The sequence below is a fragment of the Eulemur rufifrons genome, chromosome 5, assembly GCF_041146395.1.
Source record: "Eulemur rufifrons isolate Redbay chromosome 5, OSU_ERuf_1, whole genome shotgun sequence".
Taxonomy (NCBI): Eukaryota; Metazoa; Chordata; class Mammalia; order Primates; family Lemuridae; genus Eulemur; species Eulemur rufifrons.
This window is the reverse complement of record NC_090987.1, coordinates 41,386,446-41,400,081: the sequence shown is the minus strand read 5'-3', so window position 1 is coordinate 41,400,081 and position 13,636 is coordinate 41,386,446. Positions and strand designations below refer to the sequence as shown.

The following is a 13,636-nucleotide window of genomic DNA, read 5'->3' as shown; positions in this document are numbered from 1 at the left end:
CCACTCCTCTGTCCAGAGGGGCTCTGATAGGTAACATTTTAAAGTCAACAACAAAGACGAATACCTTGTTTAACTTCAGCGTCCTTGAAGTCCTGAGCATTTTACTGATTACCGTAGTCAATAGTGGCTTTTAGGGCGGAGAAGAATAAATCTTTGTGATGTGTTGTAAGTTGCAATATCCCCATGACAACTTTGAACTCGGTTGTGTAGGATGCTAGTTTCTTTTAAACTTAAGACATAACTCAAGAAATCAGGAGAAAGGAGACTTGTTTTGTAGGCTAAATAGTATTGATGGAGTTCAAGAGTTTTTATGCTAAAGTCATATTTAAATATCTTTACCACACAGTTGATGGTAGACCCAAGCTATAAATTGCAGGGGAATGTGAGGGAATAGAAAGGTTTGCTAGAACACATAATCTTTAAATAAAAACTCTAAAGTACAATGTTTATTTACTTTAAAAAGTAGTTCAGAAATGCTTCTTCAAGAATGCTAAACTAGAACATTTACACCCTCTAAACAGTAGGAAACCCTAAACAGTAGGAAACATTTTTTTAAAAAAAGTCAACATAAGGACCTATCTCATTTTAGAGAATAGATATTTATTCTTATTTAACCTTTTTGAGGAGAAGTAATAAATGTTAGAACCATGTACTCTTAATTAAAATTGGTTTTTATTAGCAGGTTTACGTTAGTTGTGAATTCTAAAAACTAACCAAATAATAAAAATGATGTAAAATAGACACATTTTAAATAGATTGCATAAATTGAAATTTTAGTGTAGGAAACTGGAAGACAGTTTTATTTATCATTGGGAAGGTCTCGGTAATGTTCTCAATCAGTAATTATCAACCTTTTGTAAAACCTTTGCAGTTAGAAGCAATTAGACCCACTTCTAAATCAGAATATTTAGTATTTGATCCTGTGGCAAGAAAGCAAAACTTAAACTCTGTGCTTAACAATGTTAGTGTTTTTTTTTTTTTCCCTGAGAAGACCTGAGTAATTTTCCCATTTATAATTTCTAATTATCCTAAGTGCCCAAGAACAGTACTTTTAATTTCATTTGACTATTTTAAATAGGAGAAAAGGTGAGTAAGGAAGGGGGTGGCAGATACAGAAAATACCTTTTAAAAATTACTTGAGATGAAAGTAAATAAGGCAACCTCACTGTGTCCCCAGGATATTTGTGGGTTGCAGCGGGGGTCAGTGATCAGCGTTAATAGTGTGTGGCTCAGAGTTGGCAAGTGGCATATTGTAATTATGACGGATTTCAGTTTTAAAAAGCTCTGGGGAAGCCTGAGTGTAGGGGTCAGGGGACCCAAGCCGTCCTCTGAGGTCCTCTGCTTCCAGCACGGACTCCGATCTTCCCAAGGTCTCTCCTGGGGCGCCCAGGGGGTGCAGAAGTATCGGACAAATGGTCAGCAGGTCAGTAGCGACGAAATCAAAACCCCGGCTCCGGGCGTCGCGGCCAGGGCGCGGGCGGGGAAGCCGGGCAGGCGCCTCCGGCCCCGGGATTCTTCGCCTGGGGTGTTGGGGTGCCATGGGGAGGGGCGGCCCCGCGCGGCCTCACCGGGTCCCCTGCTCTCGCCGCAGATCTGCTGGAGGACCTGCCGGAGAGTCGCGAGTGCGTGAACTGCGGCTCCATCCAGACGCCGCTGTGGCGGCGGGACGGCACCGGCCACTACCTGTGCAACGCCTGCGGCCTCTACAGCAAGATGAACGGCCTCAGCCGGCCCCTCATCAAGCCGCAGAAGCGCGTGGTGAGTGTGACCGCCGCCCTGCCCCGCGGCCAGCCCCGGGCGCCCCCGCGGGGACAGGTGCGTCCGCCGCTGTCCACTCGGTCCCCGGCCGGCCGTCTCCAGCGCTCACCCGCTGGCGCCCGAGCAGAGGTCACCCTGAAACCCCAGTCTGGGAAGCCAAGACAGCCTTGCCCCATATTTACACACAGGGAAGGACGTCCCTAAATGACAAAAAAGGAAAGGAAAGCGTGCTACCATTTTTTTTTTTTTTAAATTTCAAAACTCTGTATTTACACATCTCTAGATGTACTTGCCAGTGCAAGTGATTCTGGAAGAACACACAAGAAATTGGTAATGGTGGTAACCTCTGGGGTTCAGAAAAGCTGAGTAGACCGACCGAGGCCAGGTGAAGGAAGAGTTTTTTCACTGTGTACTCTTTGGTCTGGTTTGGATTTTATCCTTGAAAAACCACGCTCACTTACAACATCCCCCTCAAATAGAATATGGCAGAAACGCACCCACCCGCCCTGCCCTCCTCACAGCCTCATTCTGGGCCCCTTTCACTTTGTCCCTTCTATTTCTTAGTCCCTTCTACCTTTTTCTTACCCCCTGCAAAGAGGGACAGGTTTAGCCCCAAATTCCATATGTCGTTTGGATTGCCCTTGGGTCTGAAAATTTACTCTAGTGTTTGTTATTTTGAAATCTGGCTGTTGAGAGGACTACATAGAACTTGAGAAATTGTAATCTCTATGCTCTCGAGTTGAGAATTTTCACCAATTTGGACACATTTTACCATGTTTGCTCGTATGGGAATTCTGATTTTCTTCTAGAATGTCATTGTTAAGTGTGCTTATTAGCAGGAGAGGGTATTTACCACTGTGGTGATTAGAGAAAATAAAGTTTTCACAAACCCCATTGTAAGGCTAACATTTGTTTAGCCAAGTACTCATAATCTAATAACCTTTTAAAGCTAAATATTTTACAGTTAGATGCCACACGTCTTAAGTATCCAAGTAATTTATTTAATTGTTATACTCTAATTAGCAGGAACAAATGCTACACACGTTGTTTGTGTTAAATAGATTAGAGCGAAATTGCATCACAATGTAAGTCTGACACCTTGAAGAGAAGCAATTAGTTTTATGGTTGTTTTGTTTTTAATGCATTTAAAATAAAGTGGCCGAGGTTAATTTAATGAGTGTATGTGCCTTAAGCTTGTTACAACCTCCCACAGCTTAAAATTTCCTTTAAAGGGCACCCTTAACTTCATTGTGTGACTCTGTATGGTTTTCATTTTTCTTAAATGCATCATATTAAGGAAGAAAAAGTAGTTACTGGAAAATATTCCACAGAGCTTCCTTGTTTCCATGTATTAGAGAACGCATGAACAATGAAGCTGATTATTACTATTTTGGGGGAAAAGCAACATTGAGCTGGGTACTAGCTGAGCTCTAAAAGGTAACATTTTTCTTGAGATGAGCAAAATCTGGTATTTGGAATAATGGCCGTTTAGGTTCTAGTTGCATTATAAATTTGACCTAATAACACCCATATTTAGATAGTGCCATTTGTTTTGTACACTTACCCGTAAAAATAACTTCCCAGAAAGAAAACGGTTTTTAACATTTCTGAAGCCATTAGTTTTCTCTCTGTGGGGCAGGTGTCTTGGCAGTAACCAAGGTCAGCCAATATGCTTTGTAAATGGGTTATAAATGATACCAATTGAAGGGTGTGTCACTATCAATTAGTTCTCCTTGTGGGCTTTCTTATTTATGGTTTTGATGGATCTAGCTTAGTTCTCAGAAACAGAATGTTGAACTCAAGTTTGTTTAGCTAGCAGTACAGAACCAATCACTGTGAATCTGAACTTGTAATACATTGCAAAATAAGAGATTTATGGTGTAACTTGAATTCCTTGTCAGTGAGGAATATAACTGAGATCACTTGTTACAAGGAACTTTTATAACCCATTCACCTGCATTTCACATGTTTATGAGGACTAGCTTCACTTATGATCTGCAGTTGACAGTCATAAAGTTCTTTGTTATAATGGCAAATTCTGATAACAAGTTTGCTTCACATTGGCTCTAAATTCCACTGGAAACTGTCATAAATGGCCTGTTTATAAAATGAACCTTCCTGTCCATTACCTAGAAAATTATTTTATTTTAACCAGAAGCAGAAAAAAGAAAAGCCTTGATGTGTAAGGTTTTGTTAATGTTTTCATCATTTAGCAAAGCAATTTCCCAAGTAGTTCTTCTGTCAGCCAAGCATATTCATTTCAACCAAAAGTCCAATTGATTCTTAGCACTGACTTCTTAGAAATGTTGTAGTGCTAAAATGTTACCAGTGTCTCTTTGTTTTTTAATTTGTCTATAAAGAGTGATGCTAAAGTAATGCAACAGGAAATGAACTGTAAATGCAAAATTCAATTTCATCTTTTAAATTTGCTAGCAAAGATTTTGGAAGTCTCTGTCCTATAATCTGAATGTTCAGTACATGCTCAGTTTACATTTTTGTTCTCTATTCTTTACAATTTCTTTTCTTAACTTCCTAAGTTTTGTGATTTTCAACTTGCTTCAGTCCCTGAGTTTTCCCCATAACATTTTTTACTGAGGTTGCAGCACAATTTTTATAGTGATTTAAAACAAATTTTAAAAAAGAAATTTTTTAGATTTGGTGATTTTAAAACAAATTTTGTATTTTGCCATTTGGGGTAGGAAATTATACACTAGCTTAAATTTTCACCCTTTATAATTCACATATAGTAATGTAGAGAAAACAAATTCCTTTTAAGGGTGTTATGGACATAAAGAAAACATAGAAATGGGAGTGATAGTGCCGGGCAGGTGGCTTTTCCTGGTAATGACAATTAACCCTTAGTAAGAACAAAAGTTGAGTATAACAGATGGAGCACATAAAATATATTAGTGTCACTGTATATAAGACAATGCCAGCGTTAAAGCAATGCTGTGAAATTTGCTTGTACCTTTTGTGAAATGTATAAAACAAAAATTCAAGAAGCAGGCAATCACAATAATTATGGAATGTATTAAAATATTTCCTTCTTTACAAAAATGTTATACCTTTTCTTAGGTCCATTTCCGTTAATGTATATAGACCTTGTAACATTTCTGGTTTATTCCTCTACATCTATCTAAGAAATCTGATTATCTCCAGTTTTCAGGGGAATTGTAGACTGCCCAAAGCCATTTAGTACATTGGCAGGTGGCTTGTGATTGCATTGCATGACATACATCTCAGAGGTGTGACAATGGTGCACTGCCAACTGCTGCGCGTGGATGGGCTGGGGGGCTCTAACGTGAGAGCCTGGTTGTAGTATTTCTGGTATGTTTCAGAATGTAACTATTCGGGCAACTTTTAGAAAGTCTTTTAATTCTCCTTAAAAAGTAACAGTAGTAACTGGGAAACAATTCTTAGAGAAGAAATCATGGGTGAGGCTCTCCATGTTACAGTGCTGGTAAAAGCTTTGCATGGAGTATGGGCCAACTGTGTGACTGCTTTCCAGTTATTCTAGAATGTATGGTGATGTTCTGGAAGAGCAAATCAAATGTATGGTATCAAGCACACTTTGCAAACCTCGAGTTTCTTGGTCCAGGAAGGTCAGCCTAATTGCACTTGACATTTTTTTTCTCAAGAAACATTTCATTTATAATAAAGCAGGTACATGCTTGTTGATGACAGGGACATGATACATCAATGTATGAATGTAGAGTATATATAAAAATCATTTATGTTTTTCTACTTACATTCTTGTGCTGTTTCTAGCCTTCGTCAAGGCGGCTTGGATTGTCCTGCGCCAACTGTCACACCACAACCACTACCTTATGGCGCAGAAACGCCGAGGGTGAACCTGTGTGCAATGCTTGTGGACTCTACATGAAGCTGCATGGGGTGCGCCAATTATTCTGCTCACTGTGTATACATTTAGTATCTGGTTTGTTCATGGTTTCAGCTTAAAAAATTTGACAAATGAAAGGGTGTGAAATTGAAAAATTTGAATGTATATTTTATTGAATATACTCAATACATTCAATATATATATGCACCAGTAAGAAACAAAAAATGCTGCCAATTAGACTATGAGAAACATCCATGGTAAGACACATTCCAATTTTAGAAATGTGAAAATGTGCATTTTAGAATTGATAACACGGTAGTAACCAATTTTTAAAACCTGAACAGTTAAAGAAATCAACTAGGTGGGCAATAACTAGAAGTAATCAAAGACATTTGTGCAAAGGAGTAATACATTTGATAGAGTTTGGAAGATTTCATTTCTGTTTTTCAAAGACTCTGTTTCCAAATAATCATACTTCATTTTAAAAGGTTGCACAAAATATTATAAACACCTGAATCTTAAAAAGAAAAATAACCTTCAGCTGTCAGAGGAACAGAATGTATGATCTCTTTAAAAATACTTATGCAATAAATATTTATAATTGAAGTCATTTTAAACAATAAACGTTAAGTTGAGGAAATTAAATTCTCCTTGGCAAATCACCCCATTTTCTCTGAAGGAATCTCTGCATTTGATGGGAAAAATAGTCTTTGTGCACTTGGAATCTATTGAGTGTGTATAAAAATTGGATTGAAACATATGCCAAGTTCTTTTAAATGGAGGCTTTTAGTACCAGTGTTAAATCTTGAGTTTGGTTTTTCTTCAATATAATATTGATTAAGCTTATAGCCTATGTGAAATTTTTTAGGTGCCTCGACCTCTTGCTATGAAAAAAGAGGGAATTCAAACCAGGAAACGAAAACCTAAGAACATAAATAAGTCAAAGACTTGCTCTGGTAAATATAATAAAATGCCATTTGATTGTAAAGTATTTGCCTATCTTAACAGTAGAGTATATGTATATTTATAAAGTTACTTTTGACTGTTGCAGGTAATAGCAATAATTCCATTCCTATGACTCCAACTTCCACCTCTTCTAACTCAGATGATTGCAGCAAAAATACTTCCCCTACAACACAACCTACAGCCTCAGGGGTAAGTGTTGAAACAATATGGACTCCTCAGTTAGTGGGTTGCTCTCTAGTAAATTATCTCAAATTTTATCTTATCTGGTAGTACAATAATCTAAACCAACAGTTCAGTTTAGTTAGTTGATACCTAAGAATAGTTTTTAGAGGAAATTACATTTAAATGTCAACAAAATGACAAACTGAAGTACTTTACAAACCTCTTAATTAAGATCTATATCATTTTTTATGGTTAAATTAACCCATGTAAAAGCAAGAAGTTTTGGTTTTAAAGAGCTTTAAATCGTTTCATTTCCAGGTTTTTATTAGAGTTGCTATACCTGCGTGTATATGTGTATTTCTAATATAGATCAGAAAAGCTGCGAGGCCAGTGGTTTCACAGATTCCAGTGCCCACGATATTAAGTTGTTTTTGCTTATAACGTCAACTCCAGCTTTCTTTTTTCTTTTTCTTTTTCTTTTTTTTTCCATCTATCCAAAGCAAAACTCACAAAGTGTTGTGTGCTGCAGTATTCAGTGATTTTTCTTCTCCCAATCGTGCTCTTGCTGAGAGACCTTCTCATCTTCCGATGCACCTTAATTGTCCTGGGGTTTATTTTCAGCCACATGACAAACCTGGGAGCGATTTGTGCCGCTGAAGATAAGAGATGCCAGGGTCTTGTGAAGACCACAGTTTTTGTAAAGCTGTGATTGAAACTCGGTTTGCCTCACCTAAAGAGCATTTTCCCACCCTAATGTTTCCCAAATTTACCTGGAATGCTCTTGAAAAAAACTGCAGGGCCCCACCTTAGACCTCGGTGAGCCTAGGGCAGGGCCCCGGGAAGCAGGACTTTAAAAATGTGCCCTGGTGATTTTTAGGTTTATGTTGAGACAAGCCTAGGACTAAACACCATCATTTAAATCCTATTTACTTAGTAATTGTTTTCTACGTTTAGTTTTGCATTGGAATCATTTGGGGTACTTTAAAATACTACAGATTCCTGGGCCCCACCCTGGGTTTTCTGAGTCAGAGTCTCTGAGGGTGGGGCTTGCAAATTAGTATTTTTGAACAAGCGCCCCAGGTGAAATTGAAACTGCTGCCCTGGAGGTGTTTGGGAACCACAGACCTGATTTCTTTGCATTGTGTTTTCACTGGCTTTAACAAACAAAAATTAAATATTTAAAACAAAATATTTGAATTGTGCTTCAAATTATATTTGCTACATCTCTTTGTCCTCCGACCAAATTCTTTTCCACTTTTTCTGTAATGAAACGAGAAGTCTGTTCAGAGTTTCACAAAGGAAAAAGCCATTTGGTTGTTTTTGTTTGTTACAGATACACGTTAAAGAATGTTTCTAGTCTTTCTAAAGTTGGACTCTGGTATAAGATTTTTTTCTTACAGGTGGGTGGGATGTAACTTTAAGGATCTAAAGCGGTAAATAGAATGTGTTGCTTGTGGGGACATGAAAAGATCAAAATTATTTTAAGATATTCTTTATTATGCCCTAGTCCTTCGAAGCAATTGTGTAGCTAAATGAGCCAGAACAGTGTCTTGGTTTTCCAGAGCATTAGGGAGCAGCCAGGTTTTTGTTCTCAGAGCCCACATCTCTCCTAGCTGAAATGAGGATTGCTGCCCACTGCACGTCGCTTTTTTTAGTGAAACGTCCAGCTTAAGTGTGGCAAAAACCTAATTTGAATGATAAATGGCACTGAAGTAGAGATACTTGCCCAATAATGGGCTTTGTGACTTGGAAATTTTGTGGGTGGAGTTAGTTTTGCTCTAGTGGTTTTGTTATGTAAAATTCCAAAATTGGCTATTAGCAAGCCCTATCAGTTGCCCTCCAGGTAAAGAAGAGTAAAAAGGCAGTGGTAAGGGCCCAGGTCTGGCTGGAGGGGGCGCCTGGGGAGTTCTACCGATGGTCCTAGGCTTGCCGGTTGGTGTCCGGGAGCCAGTTGTGGCTGGTGTGTGTGCTGCAGCCGGGAGCAGCTCTTGGTGACGAGTCTGGGCTCCCTTTTCCAGGGTAGGGGTGGGGTTGCTGGTCTACTTGCCGTCCTCCCCTCCATCCCAGGGACCCACTCCTCCTGGCCTCTCTCCGAGGGCACACGGCTGGCACCTGGCCTTGCAGGTTTCTGCCCCCCACCGTTGGTAGCCCTGTCATGGATGTGTCCATACCATCATGGATGTCCCATAAGGCCCTACCTGATGTGTGTGTTGGGGAATCAGGCCTTCTTGGCAGAAGCCCATCTGCTGGCTTCCTTTGGAAACTCTCACACTCTAAGAATGATTGTAGTAGACTTGAGTGGTTTCCACAGGTTGTTACCAGGGAGTACCTGTGTATGCCCCTGGGTCCTTTTAGCACTTTCCAGTGTCTTCTCTGGGTGGGCTGAGCCTTCATGCATGTGGCGTGGCCAAAGTGGCAGCTGAGTAGCTGTGAAGAGTCTGCTGGAGGAGCCATCTGTGAGCAGCTGGCAGAAGCATTTTTAAAAGGTAGCTGTGTTGACAAAGGTGTGTCATTTTCCCATTTTGGTCACAGTGCATGATGTTGGTGGGCAGCTGGCTTTGTAACTGATTGCCTACAGGATTTTGTGAAATGCTGTAGGTGAAGAAAATATCAGATCCACATAGCAAAGTTGTGTCTGGTGTTTAGAAAGTGTATGTATTACACAACACCTTCCTTAGCGTGGAGTTTAAGCCTCCTAAGATAATGTATCCACCCCAGTGATCTCCAGTGCTCCCCGTTGCTGACTGGTAGAAATTAGCAGTGCAAGGCTACCCTCATTTAACGGTGCAACTGAGCTACAAAACAAAGGACAATCTCAGGCACGCTCCGAGTTGAAGAGTGAGACCACGCATTCCTCCAGTTAGAAATGTAAGTAGCCTTGCTTTAATGATTGTGAGTTACAGCAGGGAAGTTCAAAACTGTTTCAGAGGTTCATATCAAACTTGATCTTTCTTTTAATTCCCCGTAGAAAAGTCAGTTGTAGGTCACCAACCACCAGTAGGCATTCCCAGCAGGCTTTTTAAAAGTCCTACCGCATGACAGGAGCAGTGTTTCTACTTGGTGGCACCAGGACCCCAGCATGGCTGGCACCAGGTTCCTGAGCTCTGTTGGTTGGTGAGGGTTCAGGGGGCCACAGGAGATGAATGTTCTGGAAGGAGCTGTCCTAGTGTGCTGCGGGGCTAGGGGTGGGGTTTCCTGGGCTCCCCTCCCCAGCAGGAATGGAGGTGTGGGCAGGATTCCTGGTACACGGCATTCTTCCAGGATAAGTGTCAGAGTGCCACGAAAACCATCCCTGCCCTACCATGAAGCCTCATTTCTTTGACTTTTTGCGTGTCTTAGCTTTGTATACTTGTTGCTAATTTGTGCTTTCATAAGACCTGTCTGGTTAAAAAGGGGACCTTCCTTCTGGTGAGAGTCATCATGTGGATGACCTGGCCTCCCCAGGACTCCGTCTCGGTCGTGGGCTGTGCGCGTGTGGAAGGTGGCGGGAGGGCAGTGAGTTTCTGTCTGAGATCAGCAAGATTCCCGGCCATGCGGCATGCAGCCCGGAGTAAAAAACATCGCCTATTTTGTTCCTTTGGAATTCTTTGTGTTTATTAAAAAATACGTTGAACTTAATTTTTGATAGGCAGTTGGTTAATTTCTGTGACAAAAATAGCCTTTCATTCTGGCTAAAAATTTTCTTATACGTGTAGATTTACTGACCTAAATTTTCTTTGGCATTTATTCTCTATGGATTGTAAGAATATTAAAATATTTTTCTTAAATTCCATTTATTGACTGAGCTACTTTTTTTAATAATTTTTATTTCAAAATATTAGAGAAGATTGAATTATATTTTCTAGGGTTTTTTTGTTATTGTTACTTTGGGGAGAAACATGGTAACATGTTCTATCTCAGCAGCTCCCAAGTAAGATTTAATAAGTCCATAAATGGTCCTATTCCTCCTGTAACTCCTATAACTCAGAAATCACAAAACTGGAGGATACTTTATATAGCTCAAGTCCCAAATTTTATAGATAAAAAGATTTTTTAAAACAATTTTCTTTTGGATAGGAAAGATTAATCTGGGGATGAAATTAGGACTAAGACAATGTCTGAGAATAAGGAATCATTGAACATATTTTGCCTGTCTTAAAGTAGTTTCTGTAAATAATTTTACTTAAAAATTAATACTGTTGGTTTTTTTTTTTTTTTTTTTTTTTTTTGGAGACAAGAGTCTCACTGTTGCCCCAGCTAGAATGCAGAGTGTAGTGGCATCATCATAGCTCACTGCAACCTCAAACTCCTGGGCTCATGCAAACCTCTGCCTCAGCCTCGCACGACGCCTGGCTAATTTTTCTATTTTTTATAGAGACAGTGTCTTGCTCTTGCTCAGCCTGGTCTCGAAGTCCTGACCTCAAGCAATCCTCGTGCGTTGGCCTCCCAGAGTGCTAGGATTGCAGGCTTGAGCCACCTCGCCTGGCCCCAAAATTAATGCTATTAATTATTAATTAATTAATACTTAAGTCAATATTAAAACTGCCAATATAATGTTGAAGTTATCATTAACCATAAACTATGGAAGTAAATGGAGATGAACTGTACCTGACTAGCCCTTGCTTTGCTGGTCGCTGTTGCATTTAAGCAGCATTGCTCCATGGCAGGAGCTGTTGTTTATAGTTGAGCAAAACAAGGTCCCAGACCTGAAATTGTTCCAAATGTGGTAGTGGTGGGGCAGGTATCGACATGGATGTTACATTATCAGATTTCAGAATGTTTTAAATGAATGATAAGTAGAGTTGGAAACGGCTTCATCGAGTGGAGGATATTTGAATTGGTGGGTAGGATTTTTGCAGGGGAAAAATTGGGAAACAAAAGGGGAATCTCTGGTACTGAAGCGAAACTGGGAGTTCAGTGTGGCCAGAGTGTAGGTGCATAAGAAGCCAACGGCAGTAAATGAGGCTGGTAAAATGGGTGGAAAGTAGATGTTCACAAATATTTCAAGTCAATATTGAGTCAGCCTTAAGCAGGGCACAGACGACAGGATGGACTTTATCTAACTCCTCCTTCAGTGACAACGGTGTTTTCTGTCTGTGTGCTGGAGTCCAACAATTAAAACATTGTTAATTGGGAGTGTTGCATTTTGGTAATTGATGTAAACAAATGCTAGCATGCTCCTGCCTGTCCATTTTACAAGCAAGGTTTCCTCCTTACAATTAGTAAGGGAAAAAATATCTCCTTGGAGCTGATTATATGCGCTGACCATAGGCCCTTACGGCCTGCACTGTGGTTTCTCTGTCTCCAGGGCTTCTTGGGGCAGGCTGGTTGGGGTGGCTGCCGGGTGACTTCTATGTGGTGTGTTAGTGATAGGAAATAAGTTTCCTCACCTTCATGGGTTCATTGTTGGTGATAAACAACTTCCACAAAGAGGGAGGCGGACGTTCTTAGTCCGAGATAGACTTAATCTCAGAGTCAACACTGGCTGGTCTGTGCCTTTGTGGGTGGTGGGCCTTAACCACTCTTCGGTCAGTTTCTCGCTATTAAATTGGTGTGACCCTTCTTGTTCCGTGTGTGCTTCTGTGACACTACATGCCTAGCAAGACATTTCCCTACTACAAGCACTCCTGAGCTTCGTGGTGGTTTGAAAGAGTCACTTCACACCCCTAAGCACTTACAGCCAACAGCAGTGATCTAGGGACCGACACTTGTTAGGATCAACAATGTGCCTTATAAAGCTTTCTGGATCACTGGCGGTACCGGCGTGTAGTCCCAGCTCGGGAGGCTGAAGTGGATGGAGTGCGAATCTATCCTGGGCAACATATCGAGAACTTGTCTCTAAAAAAAATTATTAAACAACTTATAAGGCTTTCAGAAGAAAGCTTAGGCAGGTCAATATTTAAAATTCTTTTTATGGATTTTATTTTTTGTGTACGATTTACATCCTATCGTGAAAATTGAAAAACACCACTTTAGTCCTGCAAGCTCGCTATGCATTTTTCAGTCAAGGGGACTTCTTTATTAGCAGATATATATTCCACCGTGTTTTCCTCCTATTAAAAAGCTGAGGTACATTCATGAAGGACTTCTGTTGTGCTTACAGTGTAAGTTGCTTTCACTCAGAGAAACTTGACTATGCAGGGACGCTGTCATGCAAGAGGCTGCCGGAACGGGGGCAGAAAATTCCTGCTTCACTGTTACCTTGAATATTCCATGAGAGCCTTTAGAGTACTGAGAGCCAAGCAATGCCGCATGGGTCTTGAGTTTTATTGTCGGGCTCTTGCATTTGGGACGTTTCCTCCCTTTCCCGTTCTTTCTTTCTTATAAGATAGTAGACATAGGAAGGCAGGAAACTAGTAGTTTCTATCAAGTACATTTTATGTGCCAGGTGCTTCAGGCACATTTTCTTTTTTCATCCTCCGGAGTGGGACAAACAAGGAACATGCCCAGTGTCATGTGTCAAATTAAGAGGCAGGGCTTCGAGTTGGCCCCAGTTCCGGCTGACGCAGAGTCAGTGTTGTGACCACCACAGCATGCTAGATTAGTGTGTGATATCAGTTCATCTCTTTGAAACCTTTAGAGAGGAAATAATGCTTTCTTATCTTGATTAGTGATTTCAGCATCAAATATCCTCCCACTGAAACAGGTGGGAAAACAGTACTGGAGAAGTGACTTGTTCACGATAAAGTATGTATGTAAGGCACTTAATGCAAATTTTCTTATCAATATTATACTTAGAAAAAATGTATTATAGTACTAAGAGTATGGCAGTTGGGTAATATTAGGTAGGAAAAATAACAGTAAAAAATTACCGTTGATGTATCTAATGTGTTTATAATGTTGTAGATGCTGCATTTAAAAACCCATTCATATTTGCAGGGTCTTTAAAAAATATCAAATACAAGATCACAGTACTAAAATCCCCCTAAT

At 40.3% G+C, this 13,636-nt stretch overlaps 1 protein-coding gene across 7 annotated transcripts in view; it reads left to right on the top strand.

The window, feature by feature from the left end:
- GATA6 (GATA binding protein 6) overlaps positions 1-13,636 on the top strand; it is a 95,868-nt gene that overhangs the window by 71,769 nt on the left and 10,463 nt on the right. For all 7 annotated transcript variants that reach the window (XM_069468187.1, XM_069468186.1, XM_069468183.1 and 4 more), the window contains 4 exons: positions 1,592-1,758; positions 5,527-5,652; positions 6,468-6,555; positions 6,651-6,754. In XM_069468187.1, coding sequence (XP_069324288.1) covers positions 1,592-1,758; positions 5,527-5,652; positions 6,468-6,555; positions 6,651-6,754 — 485 coding nt within the window. The remainder of the gene's footprint in view (positions 1-1,591; positions 1,759-5,526; positions 5,653-6,467; positions 6,556-6,650; positions 6,755-13,636) is intronic.